At 49.9% G+C, this 13,177-nt stretch overlaps 1 protein-coding gene across 8 annotated transcripts in view; it reads right to left on the bottom strand.

The window, feature by feature from the left end:
- KANK4 (KN motif and ankyrin repeat domains 4) overlaps positions 1-13,177 on the bottom strand; it is a 79,040-nt gene that overhangs the window by 22,775 nt on the left and 43,088 nt on the right. For 6 of the 8 annotated variants that reach the window (XM_013988888.2, XM_013988891.2, XM_003127954.4 and 3 more), the window contains 3 exons: positions 12,338-12,425; positions 3,977-5,911; positions 2,598-2,709 (listed from right to left, as the gene is read on the bottom strand). In XM_013988888.2, the coding sequence (XP_013844342.2) occupies positions 2,598-2,709; positions 3,977-5,911; positions 12,338-12,425 (2,135 nt within the window). The remainder of the gene's footprint in view (positions 1-2,597; positions 2,710-3,976; positions 5,912-12,337; positions 12,426-13,177) is intronic. The other 2 variants (XM_021096555.1, XM_021096556.1) reach the window with 1 other exon arrangement.

The raw sequence follows: 13,177 nt of genomic DNA, 5'->3' as shown, positions 1-13,177 counted from the left end.
TCATGAAAGCATCTGATCCTGAAATGCTAATGTCCTGTCCAGGGAGAGGGACCCAGATCTAGGCAGACCTCCCCACCCTACCCTGAGTTGTCTGAATTGTCCGACAAATCAAGTCTCTGGGGGACTGGGAGACCTCCCTTGGGCCCCCCTGTTCTAACCCAGTTTATACCTAACAAGTTTCCATGGGGTATGTGAACCTAGCACCTGCCTTTCTCAATTGCTGTTTCGACCATGGCTTCGAAGAGCAAAAGCGAGGGCATGGGTGCCTTGACTCATGACCTTTCCTCCCCAGCAGATTCTGGTTCAATCTATGTGCCTCTACTAAGGTGGTAGACCAGGGTCCATGGAGGAAAGTTCTGTAAGATTTATTGATCCCTCTGGCCGTGGTCAACAGGAGACCCCTGATGGAGGATGCTCCAGTTAAAATGAAGATTTCAAGTTCTGGGCCCATGGGACATTGCCACAGAGACCAGGGGAGATCAGTAGCCATGGCTTCTACTGAACCCTCTTATGCCCTTTCTCTGAGTGGCGGTCCCCATGTAAGGCCCCTGTGTTCAGTGGATTTGCAGACCCAGCCTGCTCCCTGGGATGCTCACATTATTTCTTGTTCAAAGTCCAGATATTTCTTCCTCTACTGAGCTTGGAACAACTTTTTGCTTTAGTGATTAGGAAAGTGGGGACATGTTAAATTCAGTTACTGTCTTAGAATTGCTTCCATAAAAACTCCACCTAGAAGTTCATTCATTCAACAGAAATTTACTGAGCACCTACTATGTGCCAGGCACTGTTCTAAATGCTATAACCAAAGTTCCTGTCCTAACTGAGCTTATACTCTAAGTAGGGAAATGCAGAAAATAAACACAGAAGCAATATATTCAGATAATGATAAGAACAATGACTAAGCGAGTTCTTGTCATGGCTCGGTGGAAACAAATCCAACTACTATCCATGAGGATGCGGGTTAGATCCCTAGCTTCACTTAGTGGGTCGGGGATCTAGCGTTATTGTGAGCTGTGGTGTCGGTCACAGACACAGCTTGGATCCCACGTTCCTGTGCTTGTGGTGTAGGCCAGCAGCTGTAGCTCCAATTCAACCCCTAGTCTGGGAACTTCCATATACCATGGATGCGGCCCTAGAAGGCAAAAAAAGAACGATGACTAAAATAATTGGCCATGGGATAGCATGATGGGTGGTGGGCCTACTTTAATTAGAACAGACTTTTTCAACGTTGGCTGCATGTTAGAACCACCTAAGGGTATTCAAATTCAATACCTGTACTGTACCTGAGACTAATTAAACTGGAGTCTTCAGGGAGAGCACCAGGCATCAGTATTTTTTAGGGCTCCTCTAGGGTTTCCAAGGTGCAGACAAGGTTGAGGACCCCTGCAGCAGAGTGGCACGGACTGAGGGCTATCTGGGAGAGGAGCACTTTCAATGGAGGGACAAGCAAATGAAAAGGCCCCAAGATCAGCCTGACTTGGCATGTCTGCAGGAAGAAAGGCGGGGAGCCAGTGGTAGGGATGAGGCAGGCTGTAGTCACGAGATGGACTTCGAGGTTTTGGTACAAAGCTGGCCTTTGTGCCGGTGTTTATGCAGGGGAGAGGTAGGACCTGCTTTAGACTTTGGAGTTAGGCTGATGTTCCTTTCTGGACACAAACTAGTGATAGCTCAGAACAAAGTGGTTTTTCCTTGGGCTGCAGCAGGAACAGCAACCCTCCTGTGATATTCCATCTCATCCTTTCTGACGTTTCCCTGCAACAACAGAGATGCCACTCTTGTCTGAATCTAGTGTCTTCCTTCTGATCTGACCCAAATTAGCCGGGGTTCCAACCTTCCAGGCAGCCTCCCGGCCCCACCCCTGGCTGGGCCAGGTGCCCCGCTTTTGGCCTTTCCCAGCATCCTCTGCTTTCTTCTCACCTAGAGTTCATCTCAGCCTGTCAGTATTCTCTCTTTACTTCTGTCTCATCTCTGTCCATGTCCTAACAGGGAGTTAAAGGCAGGGACCATGATTTAACTTTTTTTTTTTTCTTAATCCCTACCACCTTACACATCATGGGTATTTAATAAATGTTTGTTGAATGACTGATTTAGAAAGTATTCTAAATCCAATGGTTTACTCTCTAGACTGTATAAGGTCTGGTTCATGTTCTGAGTCAACAGACATCAGTTGTTTTTCTTTATCCTAAAAAAAAATGTGGGTTTGGTTTGCCATAAGTTCGTAAAAGGATGAAATTTGAAATGCAACCAATTCAGAGTTTGTCCTAGATTCAGTATTAAGATTAAATATCTTCCTTAAAGGGCTCGTGTGCCCCCAAACTCCCAGAAGGCACCTTGAATCCTGGCCCCCGAGGCGGGGGCGGGGGGGGGGGACACCAAAGCCAAGACATAGTAAAAGCACAGGATCCAACAGACTACCACAGCTGGCAAGGCGCCAAACACATGCAAACCCGAGAGGGAGTTGGTTTACAGGGCCATTGAGATGAAGTCCCTTGAAGGAGAATGAAAACCAGATGCTTCCCCCTAGGAAAAGAGAGTGCTCAGGACAGCAGCGGGATAGGTAGTGTGGAGGCAGTCTGGGCTTCACGAGCGATGCTTACCCACCGTTAACCCCAACAAACTGAAGGTTCTTTTTGGTCCCATTACCTCCTGCACGGAAGCCATAGTCTTTCTTTTTCATTATGGATTTAAGGCTGGTCGACGGGGAGATCTCTAGGCAGACACAACATCACAGGTTAGAATGATCTTGGGGATGCCCCAGAACGCAGCAGAGCTGCACCTCTTGCTTTGAGGGGACAGAGGTTGCAGGTGTGTGAAGAGGTACAAAGGGAACTAGATAATGTTAATCAAATATTCTGAGGGTCTCTGAGGGGGCCCCAGCCTTCTGGCCCATGTTTGCCAAATCATTCTCATTCACAAACCCTTGACATGGTGATGACGGAGGAGAATTATTGGAGAGTTAGTGAACCATGCGGCGTGGGTGCCATTGTTGTCCCTCTCTTAGTCTGGGGACAGCTAAGGCTCAGGTTGGCTCTGTGAATAGCTGAGCAGGAGAACGGATCTCCCAGCCCCTGGCCCAGCACCCACCTCTGCTCCAGGGCAGCTCAGGGGTCCTTCCTGGCTCACCAGACAGTTGACACTTGTGATGTGGGGTGGGCAGGGAAAACACATGAGCAAGAGCACAAGTCTTCTTTTGCTGAGCTCAGAGGTACAGGAGGCAATTCACAATGGGCAAGACTAGAACTAGCGCCAAAATAATGAGAAGCAGCCAATCTGTGATCCGCAGCAAAAAGCAGACTCACACGTTGCTGCCCGTGAGCAAAGCAAAATATGGTTCCACTTAACTCGAAAGAGGAGAGTGTGCAATCTCTTACAAGAGGAAGTGCCACTTAGCCAAAGGGTCGACTTCCAAATGTATCACACAGTCTCTCTCTTTCTTAAACACACACACACAGAAAATATTCCATAAAATATTTCAGATCTAAATATAGTGTTCCTCCAAAACCAGGCTACAGAAAAGCTCTAATGTACAAGACCCGGGGAGAACCACAGGAATGCAAGAGCAGACGAAACAATTAAGGAAGGCAGAGGTTTAAAGCATTCACAGCCAGGGCCATTCTTGGCCCTAGACATTGCCTCTGCACAATGCAAATGAGAAAGAGGCACCCTTCTGGACAGGCCTGGCAAGTGTGGGCTGGGTTTCAGCTCCTATTTACCCTCTGACATCTTTGTGCCTGGTGCTGTCAGTGCAGCTGTACATGGTGGCCCTGCTGTCGATGCAAACATTAGAGCAAATACAAGAGCAGGGGTCCCAAGCCTCCACTGTAACAGAGATCAGTTTTTATTCCCTGGGGAGGTGAGTTCCTGGGGATGCTTAAATCTTAAAAAACAAAACATATGCATGCAATTAAGACCCTTTTCCCTTTTGACTCATCAAGTAAAGGAGAAATGGTTCCCTGTCTCAGGCACCAGTATTTACCCATCGGTGGGGAGGAAGAGGGGCCTGGGGGCTCCTTCTGGGGTGGAGCCTGGGCTGAATAGGCCGAGAGCAGCAGGTTGAGGGAGCTCTGTAGCTGGCTCTGGATGCTGCTGAGCTTGGAGGCCGGCTGCTTGATGGCACGGGCCAGCTCTGGGTACCCATGCTCCAGGCAACTCCACTGTTCCTGCAGGAGCTCCTGGATCTTCTTCACGTACTGCCCAATAGTGGCATCGGTGGGTGAGCTTGGTGGCCTTCCTGGGCGCTCTTTCCCTGGCAGCTCTGAGCCGGCCTCCCCCCTCCCCTCTGGGGGAGCCTGTCTCTTGCTGCTCCCTGGAGAGCCTCCTGCTCCCCTGACCAGACTCTCTGCTTCCACCTGAGGGCCTCCCTCCTGCTCAGCGCCTCCTTCTTCGATCCTGAGCTCAGTGGAGAGGCAGCTATGTAAAGAGGGGGGGAGGCCCACCTCAGGGCCCTGTGGCAGTGACAGCTGGGGTGGTGGCACAAGTTCTGCTGGGCTCCGATCTCCCCCTTTGTGGCTGTCCTGCCACCATAAGAAGCCATTCCCCTCTCCCCTGGCTCCCCAGCTTTCAGATCCCATGCTGCCCATAAGGTTGACCCCAATGCTCTTGTCACACGACTCCCTGGTCAAGAGTCCGTGCAGAGGGTCAGTGTTGACCATGGCATCCGTCTGGCCCTGAGCTTCTTTGGTATTCCTGCGGCTCAGCTTTTCTGCCAGTTGAGCTACAGTACGCTCTAGCTCTTGAATCCTCTGCCCTCTGGCCTGGATTTCCTCCTCCTGCCGCTGGAGGGCAGCTCTGACCTGGGCCAGTTCTTCAGTTCTTTCGGACAATTCACTCTCCAGGTCGGAGAGCTGCTGCTTCAGGCTGGGGATGCTGCCAGGGTCCACAGAGGCGAGGCCCAGGCTTTCCTCCGTGACCCGGATGCCGATGCTTCTCACATCCACCTCCACAGGTGGCGGTGGGGGGATCTCGCTGATGTTGAGCTCGATTTCGTCCAGGGAAAGCTCATTCTCAGGGATGGGTGATGGCAGAGGTGGGGGGCTTGGCGTGGGGGAGCCAGAGGTCGTGACCCCCGCCTCCGCTTCTCCGCCTTCGTGTTGCTCCTCTGCATCTTCTAGGACCACCAAGACGTTCGGGGGTGAGAAAAGAGGACTTGGGAGAGAGAGGTGATTTAGAGCCTCTCCTTCGCCCTCTGGAGGCTCAGCCGCCTCCTGGATCCGTTCCGGAATCCCGGGCACCAGGTCTCCCAACTCTCGGACTTCTGGTTGCGGTGCTGTTCCCGGGGTGGAGCTGTGGAAACTGGCCAAAAATCCTTCCGCGGGGCCAAAGGCGCCGTCGCAGACCCCACCTTCACCCTGAAGTGGGGGGAGGGCCAGGGGGACGGGGGAACCTGAGTTTAGGCTTGGGTCCTCCGAGGCCCTGTTTGGCAGCAGTGTGGCTGGCATGCTGGATGCTCTCAGAAGCTGGGGCCGTGCGCTCCCGGAGACGAGCTCCAACTCCGGGGGCGCAGCGGCCTCCACCTGCCTGGCGGTCTCCGCCAGCAGGACCTTCCGACGGTAGCTCACGTCACCCCCGCTGGCGGCGGCGGGGGGCTCGCTGAGCAGCAGCGAGTGGGCTCGCGCCTCTGGCCCGGGCGACGCCTTCCTCGGCACGGCTGGGGACCAGTTTGGGTGGGAAAGAGCAGCATGGGGGCGAGCCCCGCTGTCGGGAAGGCTGAAGTTTCGGGGCAAAGTGCTAAACTTGGCCTGCTTGGCCCTTCTGTGGATGGGAATCCTCTTGATGGTGTTGCCCTTCTCGATGTCATCCACGTACTTGAGGAAGTCCAGGTCTAAGTGGAAGCCGTAGGGGGTCTCCACGGAGTAAGGGTGGCCCTTTGGAGGCTCTTTCTCTTCTTCCCTCTGAGAGGACTGGTCTTTGGCTGGGAGACACGAGACAAGTGAAGAAGAAGCACAACGTTAATGAGCACTGCAGGGCAGCGAGGCCTGATGTGGGGGATTTTGACTTAACGCTCTGGCATGGGCCTTCTCCTAAATGTTCCGCCTCTCTAACTTACGCGGAGATGCTCCCAGCCTTTTGGGCTGTGCTGAGAAGCTCTGTTATTAAATCAGTGTGTACTTAGCCAGTGTCTGCAAGGAAATAGGTAGAGGGAATAGGTTCCAATTTGCAGGATGTCATCTCAGTTACTAGTGTGGAATCTGCCTCCGGAGCAGCAACATAAAAGAGTCTCACACTGTTCTGCTGGGTTTGCGTCATGTACTTGCCGAACTGAAGTGACCAGGAATTTGCCAGGTCAGGGTACGAATCGGCAATTATGAATATGGAAGTTTTCAAAGGATGAGATACACAATTGTCTCGATAGTTTAAAAGAACCTTCCATTATTCAAATAGGTGGTGGTAAATCTTGCTAAAGCCTGAGATATCAAGGAGTCATGCCTTCTGCATTATTTAGGCTTCCTTGGATGGCTGAGCCTCCAGGTATGTGAAGCTCAGAGAGAGTTGGAACATGTGATCATGCACAGCCTGTGCTCTTGTCCACCTGAAAACTGCTCAGTGCTTAACGAACACATTTCGCTTTCAAAAACTCCTGCCAGGTAAGGAAACACTGCATTTTTCACAAACTGGTAAAAATGGACAAGAGGAAAATGGGACAATTAGTGTCAAGAAGGGCCCTGGGGAGTTCCCGTGGTGGCTCAGCGGATTAGCATCCATGAGGATGCAGGTTCGATCCCTGGCCTCGCTGCGTGGGTTAAGGCTCTGGCGTTCCTGTGAGCTGTGGTGTAGGTCGCAGGCGCGGCTCGAATATGGCATTGCTGTGGCTGTGGCTGGCTGGCAGCTACAGCTCAGATTCGACCCCTAGCCTGGGAATCTCTGTATGCCGCAGGTGCAGCCCTAAAAAGAAAAGGGGGGGGGGGGCACTGGCATACATTCTCCAAGAGATGTGGGACTCAGGTTTATTCAGGGCAACCCAAAGTATCAGGATATCATGATGAGAAAGTTCTCCATCGCACCACTGATCTCGACTCCAAGAGAGGATGCTGAGAACAAGTCAGTCCTTGGATTATTTGTATCCATAGGGGTTTGTCTCAAAGTAGCTTGTTCCTCAGGTTAAATGGTCTTTGTCCTTTGATGTTCCTCATGTGACCCCCCCCCCTTATTATCTCTGTGACATACTTCTAAACATTCCATTAAAACGCTGAGCTCAGGAGAGAACACAGTGGACAGCACAGAGGCCACAAGGCGGACTCTGGAGCCTGGTCTATATCTCAGCTCTGTGACCTTGGGGAAATTACTTAGCCTCCCTGTGTTTCATTATCTATAAAAAGGCTATAATAATAGGTAAGATAAAACTGCGAGGACTGATTAATACAGATAAAGTGCTTAGAACAAGGCCTAGCACATGATAAACACTCAATACACACTCAATATTGTAGTTACTGTCTTCGTGGAAGCCCAAATTATAGAGAACTGAAGCCCCCTCAGAGAAGTTGATTTGCTGGGTACACAGGAGGGGGGTCCTCAGATCCTTTGTATCTGACTTTGTATCTGACTCTTTGCCTGAGTCTGAGAATAATAGGCCCTGGGGGCAAAATGACAAAATAACAGTGATTCAATTCACTTCTGTCAACCACTATTTATTGAGCACCCATGTGGATTGCTAAGATAGATCCTAAGGCTACAGAGATGAATTAGGTGTAGCCCTTTCCTCGAAAAAAATATGATCAGGAGTTCCTGTCATGGTGCAGCAGAAACAAGTCCCGACTAGGAACCATGAGGTGGCAGGTTCGAGCCCTGTCCTCGCTCAGTGGGTTGTGGATCCGGCATTGCCGTGAGCTGTGGTGTAGATCACAGATGCGGTTTGGATCTAGCGTTGTTGCTGTGGCTGTGGTGTAAGCCGGCAACTGTAGCTCCGATTCAATCCCTAGCCTGGGAACCTCCATGGGCCACGACTGCGGCCCTAAAAAGCGCGCACACACACACACATACACACACACACACGTATGGTCCAGTAAGTGAAATACCAAGTACAAAGCCATGTGACATGGATGGGAACAGACACCTGCTGAAGGACGTCTTCTTTAGCAACTTATTTTCCTAGTTTCTCCAGAATAATTTTATTGGACTTAGAAGCTTATCTGCCTGTAGCGGAGAGGGATGACCTCATAAGAGTGACATATAACTGGGTGTTAAATGAATAAATAGCAATTTGCTAGGAGAACAAGCAGATAAAAAACATGGTAGTTGTTTATCTCCAAAATGGCCATTATCAATTCCTGCCTTCTCTAGATGGGCAAGGGAACCCCCCATATTGAGCGCTGGGCTCCATGTTTCCACACTTTTAAATCTTTGGGCAGGACTGTGACTGCTTTGACCAAAAGAAAATGGCAGAGTTGACACTGTGAGAATTTCAAGGTTAGGTCATAAGAAGCCTGTTAAGTTCCACCTGGGGCTTATCCAATGCACACTCAGTGGGAAGCCAGGGACCAAGGAAGGGATCCAACCTCCCTGGGGACTGCCATGCTGTGAGGAAGCCCAAGAAGCCCCACAGAGAGGACATGTGGAGCAATAGAGAGAGATCCCTAGCCAGCCTGAGCTGTTCCAGCTCCTAGCCCAGGTACCAGGCATGAATAGAAGGACCTTCAGATGACTCTGCCTCAGCCACCATCTGACTTCAATGACTGGAAGGACTCCAAATGAGAACACCTAGCTCCACCTGTGTTAATGACACATGCTTGTGTTAAGCCACCAAGTTTTGGGGTGGTTTGTTACACAGCCATAAACAGCCAGGACAGATTAGATATATGTCCAAGAATGTGCAGATGCACTGAGGTGCAAAATTGCACAGTCATTCCGGGTTCTTCTCTAAATGCTGTTGATATGGCTAGAACTTAAAGGGTAGAAGAGAAAGGTGAGGAGTAGAGAAAGAATTAGAAGGGGCAGTAAGAGCCAGATCAGGGAGCCATGTGTATGCGCGCAAAAAGATTTGACCTTGCTCTCTAGGTAATGGGAGACATCAGAGGGTTTTTGGTGCTGATCCACAGGGTTGGTCCAAGTTGGGTTTCAGAGTTTCTGTGCAAATATCTGGACTCAAGGCAGATAAGGAGTAAATACTCCTCCAGCACCCAAAAAACTCCAAATAAGTTCCCACTCACTCACATGAGTTTTTACCAACCTACTTCCCCTCAAAGAAACTACACTCGTAGTCCTCAGTAAATGACAGCACTTGCTCTCTGTTCATTTTCCCAGGTGAAATGCGCTATATTCTTGGGCCTGGTCCACTCAGCAGCCTCCTGGATTATAGGGACAAGCCAAGTCAGAGAGGAGATATTCGTCTAAAGTTAAACAGGGAGCAGATTTATGACCCAGAAGGCAAAGAACTCTCTAAAGGAGAGACTGCATTATTTATCTGCTTATTGCCTCAATTCAGTAGAAATGCACTGATTTGCCCATCGGCCTCTGGGAGCAGGTCCAGAGCACAAATACAATAATAGCATCAAATGAAAAACAGTGAATTCAAAGGCAAAATCTTCCACAAGGGAGACTGAGGTGAACCAAAATAAGTCTGCGAGACTGAGCAGTTACCCAGGACGACGGGCTTAATAGGTGCTTTTCTAAGCTAGCATTATGGGATATATCTCACACACACACACACACACACACACACACACATTGTGCTTCTCTGCCTGCCACTCACCATTCTGCGTTCTTTCTGCCAGTACAAGACAAATGCTGAACCGTGAAGAGGGAGCTTGATCTGATGTGCTAAGGGATCTAAGCTCACGTTAAGTTCTGCTCCTTTCAATTCCACCTGGTGATAGGTATGCAGGAGCTCAGAATTCCAGGCACTGAGTCAGGGCAAGAATTAATTACGACGACTGTTTCTGCTCAAAATGAGCAGAAACCCACTGCCATACTGGCTGGATTTGACTGCTGCCTCTGTCCTCTCCTACCTCTATGACTCTGAGCAAATTGCTTACATTCCCTATGCCTTAATCTTGCCATTTGTAATGTGGGGATAACAATACCCAGCTCAGAGAGTTGTTGTGCTTGTTAGCACTGGGACAGGAGAGAACAAGGCACAGGTACTCAGCAAAGGGGCCCAGAGGCGAGGATGGGCTGGTTCTAGACGGGGCAGGAGGGGATTCGCTGAGAATGTGCTTTCTGGGAATATGTAACTGTGAGGGCAACAGCCTCAAGAGGGAGTGAGAGTCCAAGAAAATATTTCTGGAGAAACTGGGGAGATGAGTCAGGGGAGAAGCAAAAGGAGGCCATCCGAGGCTCAGAGCTAGCTAGAATTCCCTACAGAGTCTCTGTCTGAAAGCACACGAGCTCACGAGGCCCCTGGAAAGGACCTGCAAAGAGTGTCATAACTAAGAGTTACATACAGACACAAGAAAGGGGATTAGGAGGATACAAGGGAAGCGGGGAGGTGGCGGCGGCGTTATGCTGAGGGACAAAGTAGAGTGGGGGGCAGGTGAGCAAACCCATCAGAGGCATTTAAAGTGAGAAAACCATGTCCAGAGCCTCCACGCCGTTTTGGAAGGAAATGGGAAAAACAGAAACTAGAGAGAAAGGGGCCAAAAATACAACCGGAAAGAATGGGAATTAAATGAGCCTCTTCAAAAGGCCAAGACAGCGGAGGCTGTCTTTTCCCTCTTCTGCCTTTATGCTGTGAGACGTGTGTGCCTGAAGAGAGGGGTGCCGTTCTCAGCTTCTTGTGGGTAATCACGTGGAGAGCAAGCAGCCTTGCAGAGGATGCTGAGCGGGGACAAATGAGGCAGGCAGGGATGACAGGCCCCCGGGGCACTAAGGGAATTAGCTGGTATTCTGTGGGACCGTTTCCAGGGATGCGCTGAAAAGGCAGCTCTCTGGGGAGAGAGGCAGACTTTCGAAATATATGGTAACTGCATTTAGAAAGAAAGAAGAGGCAGGGCTGGCGTGGCTGTCTGGTCCTTTAGTCCTGCACCAGAGAGGGGCCATATAGGCGCCCCTGTTTCCCGACATTTGGCGATCTGGAAAAAGCATTTCATTAGCAGTCAGGGGATTAGGGTCTAGTCTATGACGTTTGGCAAGTTTCCTGGGGAGGGGAAGAGGGGAACATTTATTAGGACATTCGGAGAGTTATTACTCAACAGCCTTACATGCATTATCTCACTTAGTCCTTTACCAACTCTGTGAAGTAAATTTTTTTTTTAGGGCCACATCCACGGCATATGAAAATTCCCTGGCTAGGGTCGAATTGGAGCTGGAGCTGCCAGCCTACACCACAGCCACAGCAATGCCAGATCCAAGCCATATCTTCAACCCCCGCTGCAGCTCATGGCAACACGGGATCCCCAGATTCGATGGAGGCCAGGGATCGAATCTGCATCCTCATGGATACTAGTTGGGTTCATTACTGCTGAGCCATAATGGGAACTCCCCCCCTTTTTTTTAATATTAATATCTGCTTATAGATGAGGTGTGGCAGACTGTTTGCAAAAGTAGCCACAAGTATAACCCAGCCTTGTATACTTCCCTTCAACATTGACCCTAAGCCTGGCTTTGAGACTTGCTTTGGCCAGTGGATCAACAACAAATGGAGAGACTTGAAAACTGCCTGCACATTGGGGTTTGTCTTGCTGTGCTTGGAACCCTTCTGCCACCATGTGAACAAACCCCAGTTAGCCTGCTGGACAGTAAGAGACACATGGCCAAATCATTACCAATGCTCCAGGGGACATAGAGTCAACCACCAGACATGTGAGCGTGTCCATTCTAAACCATCAGGACAAGTCACCCAGAAGACCACACACATAGATGAATGAGCCCAGCAGAGATCAGCCAGGCCAACCCAGCCTGGAACGATGGCCCAGCCAACCCACAGAATCTCTTGGGAAATAATAAATATCTTCAAATGAATAAATTTTTGAGTGGCTTGTTACACAGCACAGCTAACTGACAGATGAGGGAAGTGAGGTGCAGAGAAGTGAATGCCTTGAAGGATCACACAGGTGTGAATGGGGGCTCATTTTCCATATACCGCGCCTCTTTCTTAGACCTCAAGTTCCTCATCTCCACAATGAGTTGATTGAGTGAGATCACCCTGCTCCCCTCTTGGTGCTGGGAAGGGATGAGAAACACTCCAAGAATTATACAAGTCTAGTATAGACATAAGGTTTCACTGTCATTCCCATCACCTGCTCTTGATCATGCTAGAAACACAGGGTCTGGGTCTCCCAGCACCGCCTGTTCGGGGACGGTCTCCCGCAGGCTTCCCCTAAGCTATTTCCAGGATTTATGGTAAGGATCCCTTTCCAGCCCAAGTGTTCACTTTAGACCAGGGAATACCAAGGAGCCTGCCTACCATCTGTCTTCTCCATCTTAGGGAAGGCTGGCCGCCAGTTTCTCAGGCACTCTTCATCCAATAAGTCTGTAAAATTCATTGGAGCGTTCTGAAAGAAAGAGGGGTAAAAAAACAGAGTCTCAATGCAGTTAGAATAAGAATAGAGGGAACATAAAAAAAAAAAAAAAAGTAGCACTCATCCTTGCCTTTCTCCCAGGGTGTCCATGAGCACAGAGCCCTCCAAGGAGGGAGAGTAAAAGCCTGCACACACTCCCAAAGTCCAATCTTGTGTGTGTCTTCGTGGAATATTTGCAGTGATTGACACCAAAAGAAGCATCTGGTCCAGCCCCCTCACTTGGCAGATGAGGAAAATGAGGCTTAGAAATTAATTGTTCTGTGCAAGGCCTCACCGCGTATTAGTGAAGGAACCGAACCCAGGGCTCTGACAGCAGCACAGTGCTCCTTCCAAAATACCAAGACCTAAAATCTAGTCAGACCTCCATCATGGTAAAAGAATTATAATCCGAGAGTTCCCATCATGGCTCAGCAGAAACGAATGCAACTGGTATCCATGAAGATGCAGGTTCAATCCCTGGCCTCGCTCAGTGGGTCAAGGATCTGGCATTGCTGTGAGCTGTGGTGTAGGTCTCAGACATGGCTCGGATCCCATGTTGCTGTGGTTCTGGCCTAGGCTGGCTATAGCTCTGATTAGACCCCTAGCTTGGGAACTTCCATGTGCCTTGGGTGCGGCCCTAAAGAGCAAAAATAAAATAAAATAAAAAATAATTATCCATTTTGTGAAAAGCTGGACCCGGAGCACCTGTAAATGATCTGTGACACCCCAATCAGATTCAAGACAAA

This window comes from Sus scrofa, chromosome 6, assembly GCF_000003025.6.
Source record: "Sus scrofa isolate TJ Tabasco breed Duroc chromosome 6, Sscrofa11.1, whole genome shotgun sequence".
Classification (NCBI taxonomy): domain Eukaryota; kingdom Metazoa; phylum Chordata; class Mammalia; order Artiodactyla; family Suidae; genus Sus; species Sus scrofa.
The sequence above is the reverse complement of the archived record's forward strand: the minus strand, read 5'-3'. Positions and strand labels throughout refer to the sequence as shown.